A 4,721-nucleotide genomic window follows, 5' to 3' on the forward strand; every position below is an offset into this window, starting at 1 on the left:
AAAAAAAAAAAATTACCCTCGCTGTTCCCTGGAATTCCTCGCCTTTCAGATAAGAAAGTCTTTTCACGAATTCCCTCCCTGTCTCCATGTTTAAGTACAACAGGCAACAGAGCACTTTCTGTTCACCAACACCGAGGGCCACCGCGCCTGGCCTTATGTTTGCGTTTAACAGGAGAATGGAGGGACTGGGGGCCTCGGGGACTACAGCCCCTCCCGTGAACAAGCCCCACACACCCAGCTGGGATTCTTCCTGGGGACCTTTCCGTTGTCACCACGTGGGAGGGACGCAGGGCGCTCCAGGCACACAGCTGCTCAGAGCCCTGGGCCGTGGTCTGATTAAGCGATCCGGGAAGGGGTCGCAGCAACAGAGTCCCAGCTGCCTGCCCCTCTCCACCTTTTGCTCACGGGGTCTGAGGCCCAAGGGTTGCCAGTGGCAAACTCCACTCGGAAGACTGTAAAACGGAAGTGAAATTGCCCGGTCCCGCCACGGCCACTTCTGGCTCCACCACGCCCCTCCCCCTATCAGGGCACCCAGTCTCCTAGACTCACCATTTCCCAGCTTCCGGGAAGTTCCGGGTGTCGTCCCTACAGATCTCCGAGTACCTGCAGCTCACAGGGTGACAGAGGCATCTGAATCACCTCTGATGCAGAGACATTTGGATCATCCGGGAGTGACAAGAGGTGAAGAGAGGACCTCAGATCAGTACCTGGGAACAGACAATCGCTGCTCCGGATCGTGGGGCCGCCGCCTTCTTTCTGGCTGTGCATCTGATTGGACAGTCCAATCATCCCTGATTGGTTAGGGTCTCAGGCCCCACCTCTTAGTCCTTGAGTGACAGCACCGCCTTCCGGTAAGAGGCTAAAAGAGGCCAGAACATTAACAGTTTCTTCACCACAGCACTTTTTGTTTTGTTTTGTTTTTCTTTTTGTTTGTTTGTTTTTTGACTACGGGCAGGCCCATGCCTTTATTCATCTTGATATTCCAGGGCCACGGCTTGCCATAGAGTACCCTGTTTCCCAAATTTCGAGGAAAGGAATGAAAATCTCTTCACTAAGTGTTTAGTCTGTGCTAGGCTTGGGCACCTCCGTTTAAGTGAGAGGTTACACTCTGCTTTGAAGGCGTTATTAATACACATCATTATGTTTAGGTAAAAGCATGGACAGCAGGCAGCGCCCGTAGCTTAGTGGGTAGGGCATCAGCCACAGGCGGGGAGGTTCGAACCCAGCCCCAGCCAGCTTAAATCGATAATGACAAAGGCAACAAAAAAATAGCCAGGCGTTGTGGTGGGCGTCTGTAGTCCCAGCTACTTGGGAGGCTGAGGCAAGAGAATCTCTTAAGCCCAAGAGTTAGAGGTTGCAGTGAGCTGTGATAGCATGGCACCCTACCAAGGGCCCTATAGTGACACTCTGTCTCAGGAAAAAAAAAAACAAAAACAAACCAGGCATGCACAGCAATAACTTAGTCACTTGATAGAATGAAGGACACTGGGAGTTCCAAGCAAAGGCTATAGCAGTTCAGAGAAAGGTGAAATTACCTCTAGTCTCCAGTGAGGGGGCTGGCATCGCAGGAGGCATCATGGGGGAGGTGGTATTTAAGCTCCCAACTCACAGGCACCGCATAGGGGTATATGGCACACCTCCAGGATGCAGGACTGAGGTACAACGTGGGCTTTACCTGTAACAAACTCTGCCTGAAGGATATTTGTAGTTAGCCCTGAATATAAATTATATCCTTTCGGTTGGCGCCTGCAGCGCAGTGAGTAGGGTACCGGCCTCATATACTGAGGGTGGCGAGTTCAAACCCAACCCCGGCCAAACTGCAACAACAAGAAAAAGAAAAATAGCTGGGCAGTGTGGCGGGTGCCTGTAGTCCCAGCTCCTCTGGAGGCTGAGGCAAGACAATCTACTAAGCCCAGGTGTTGGAGGCTGCTGTCCCTGGTGACACCACTGGCACTCTACCCAGGGTGATAAAGTGAAACTCTTTATCTTAAAAAAAAAAAAATTATATCCTTTCATTAATTTTAATTACATATACATACGCATGTGTTTAGATATAAACACACAGTAAATATGCGTTTTGCACTCATGGAAACAACATATTAACAATTGTATTTCTTGGTTGGCGCCTGTGGCTCAGTGAGGAGGGCGCCGAGCCAGCCCCATATACCGGAGGTAGTGGGTTCAAACCTAGCCCCGCCAAAAACTGCACAAAAACAATTATATTTCTTTTTGGTGAAAAGTCATATGCAGGGTAGACATAAAGTTCGTGTGCTATTTAAAGCACTTCTAAAACTTCACCACATAAATTTAATTTAAATTTCTTGCTATTTAAATTTAAAATACTTTACTATTTAAATTCCACATGAACTTTATGTCCACCCTGTATTTAGAATTAGCCAGCTGGTCTTGGTTTAGATGATCCCAATTTGGTGGGCAGCATCCAAAGCATCATAATCAGGAGCCGGTGGGACATATGCCTTCTTCTCTCCATCAGGTCTGGTCAGGATGTTGACGTTGGCCACAGCAATGTCACACAGCTTCTTCACAGCCTGTTTGATCTTGTTGCTTGGTGCTTGTCGGTTTTGACATCCACAACGAACACAAGTGTGATGTTTCCTTCTCTCTTCTTCAAGTCGGACTCAGCGGGGGGAGAACTGTGAAGGAGCTAAGAAAATTTCACCCCCAATTATGATTCCTTGATATAAAGATTATTTTGAATTAAAAGCTATTCATAATCAGGAAACTCTGAACAAAGACTTTCCTCTATCTACCTAAAATCTTAAAGGGCTGCCAGACTCCTTATCACTTGCTAATAGACCTGGCCCTAAGGTCATGTGAAGCACAAAACCTATCTCTCAGGTTAATTTACTAATCAATGTTTCCCTCCATCTACCCACCCTGGTTTAGCAACCACTTGCTACATGGATACTTGCCAGTTTCTCTCCCCCCCCCCCTTTATTTATTTATTTTTTGAGACAAAGTCTCAAACTCTCACCCTGGGTAGAGTGCTTTGACATCACAGCTCACAGCAACCTCCAACTCTTGGGCTTAAGTGATTCTCTTGCCTCAGCCTCCCAAGTAGATGGGACTATAGGTGCTCACCACAGTGACTGGCAATTTTTTTGTTAGAGTTGTCATTGCTGTTTAGCAGGCCCTGGCAAGGTTCCAACCTTCCACCTTAGGTACATGTGGCTAGTGCCCTTGCCTACTGAGCTATAGGCACCACCCTATTTTTATTTTATTTTATTTTATTTTTATTATTTTTTTGAGACAGTCTCAAGCTGTCACCTGGGTAGGGTTCTGGGAAGTTACAGCTCACAGCAATCTGAAACTCTTGGGCTAAAACATTCTCTTTCCTCAGCCTCCCAAGTAGCTGGGACTATAAGCGACCACCACAATGCCCAGATATTTTTTGGTTGTATTTGTCATTGTTGTTTGGGAGGCCCAAGATGGATTCGAACCCGCATGCTCCAGTGTACGTGACTGGCACCCCAGCCCTTGAGCCACAGGCACCGAGCCCCTCCCCCCTTCTAAAAGGCATCTTTGAAAGCCACAGACTATGGGGTGGTGCCTGTGGCTCAGTGAGTAGGGCACTGGCCCCATATACCAAGGGTGGCAGGTTCAAACCCAGCCCCAGCCAAATAGCAACCAAAAAATAAAATCATACATGATTTAAAAACAAAAAAAGCCACAGACTATCACTGAAACTTTGGGAAATCATTCTTATGGTTCCCCCCATGCCCAGTATTTGGAAATAAACCTTTCTCTTATTAATCTACCATACCTGTGAGTTGATCTTTTCAGCGAACCAACCAAGGGGAAAAGGGCAAATTTACCTAAGACCCCCCTTCATTTTGGTGCTATGAGCAGGATCCCCAAAACCAGTCTGTACTCAATGGTGCGGCAGGAGGATTGGAACCCCGACACTAGTCGGGCACATGGTGAGATATTTTATTTACAGTCAGGCTCCCAGCCTTCATCTTCGTGGGCTCTGGTTGAGCAGACGGTAGAAGATTTGTTTTTTCCATATTTAAGATTAATAAGAGAAATGTTTTTGTTGGATCCTAGTCTTGTAACTGACTCTAGTATTGGTTTATTTTTAGGTACTTTGTGGTGTATGAATATTCATTGTTTGATTCCATCTCCTCTCAGAAATAACTTGTATTCTTATTGTTTTTGTGGCTTGCTTTTTTGTTTGGTTGCTTGTCCTTTGGTGTTGTTTTGTCTTAAGAGGGTTACCAAAGGGCTGAGCCTGCATATCAGCAGTTAGACAGTTCCTGATGGTCCGATGTCTTTTAAGATGAACTTTGTTGCGTGTCCCTGAAGCAAAAGTCATATGAGGTTTCCCTCTTGTCCTGCTCTATGTCTCTGAGCTTGACTTTGTGACTGAGTGGGAATTCTCTCCTCAGTCTCTACCATCGGGAGGGTGTGCTTTGTCGGAAATGTCAGGTGGCCAGTCTGAAAAGACCAGGAGTCCAAGACAGCAAGATTCTAGGCAGCACACTTGGTGTACCGAACGTGTCAAGCTCTGAGGCATGATATTTTGTCATCATCTATTCTAACATAATTCTATTTCTGCAAGTGAAATTTTGGGAATATTGGAAATGGCCTCCTCTATAAAGAGGCATTGGACCTTATAAAAATGCAATGAATTGAGTCACTTTTAGAACAAATATACTGCTGTAATTAAGTAGCCAAAAGATAGATTTTTTGGCTCCATA

The 4,721-nt window shown here is 46.2% G+C and overlaps 1 protein-coding gene across 1 annotated transcript in view; it reads right to left on the minus strand.

Moving 5' to 3' along the window:
- The window catches only part of LOC111722799 (zinc finger protein 85-like), a 42,111-nt gene extending 41,409 nt beyond the window's left edge, over positions 1–702 (minus strand). Inside the window, exon 1 of the mRNA XM_023509133.1 lies at positions 550–702. Coding sequence (XP_023364901.1) covers positions 550–552 — 3 coding nt within the window. The 5' untranslated portion in view covers positions 553–702. The remainder of the gene's footprint in view (positions 1–549) is intronic.
- Between the last annotated feature and the right edge of the window lie 4,019 nt (positions 703–4,721).

Source organism: Otolemur garnettii, unplaced genomic scaffold, assembly GCF_000181295.1.
Source record: "Otolemur garnettii isolate 467f Iridium unplaced genomic scaffold, OtoGar3 scaffold00393, whole genome shotgun sequence".
Lineage (NCBI taxonomy): Eukaryota > Metazoa > Chordata > Mammalia > Primates > Galagidae > Otolemur > Otolemur garnettii.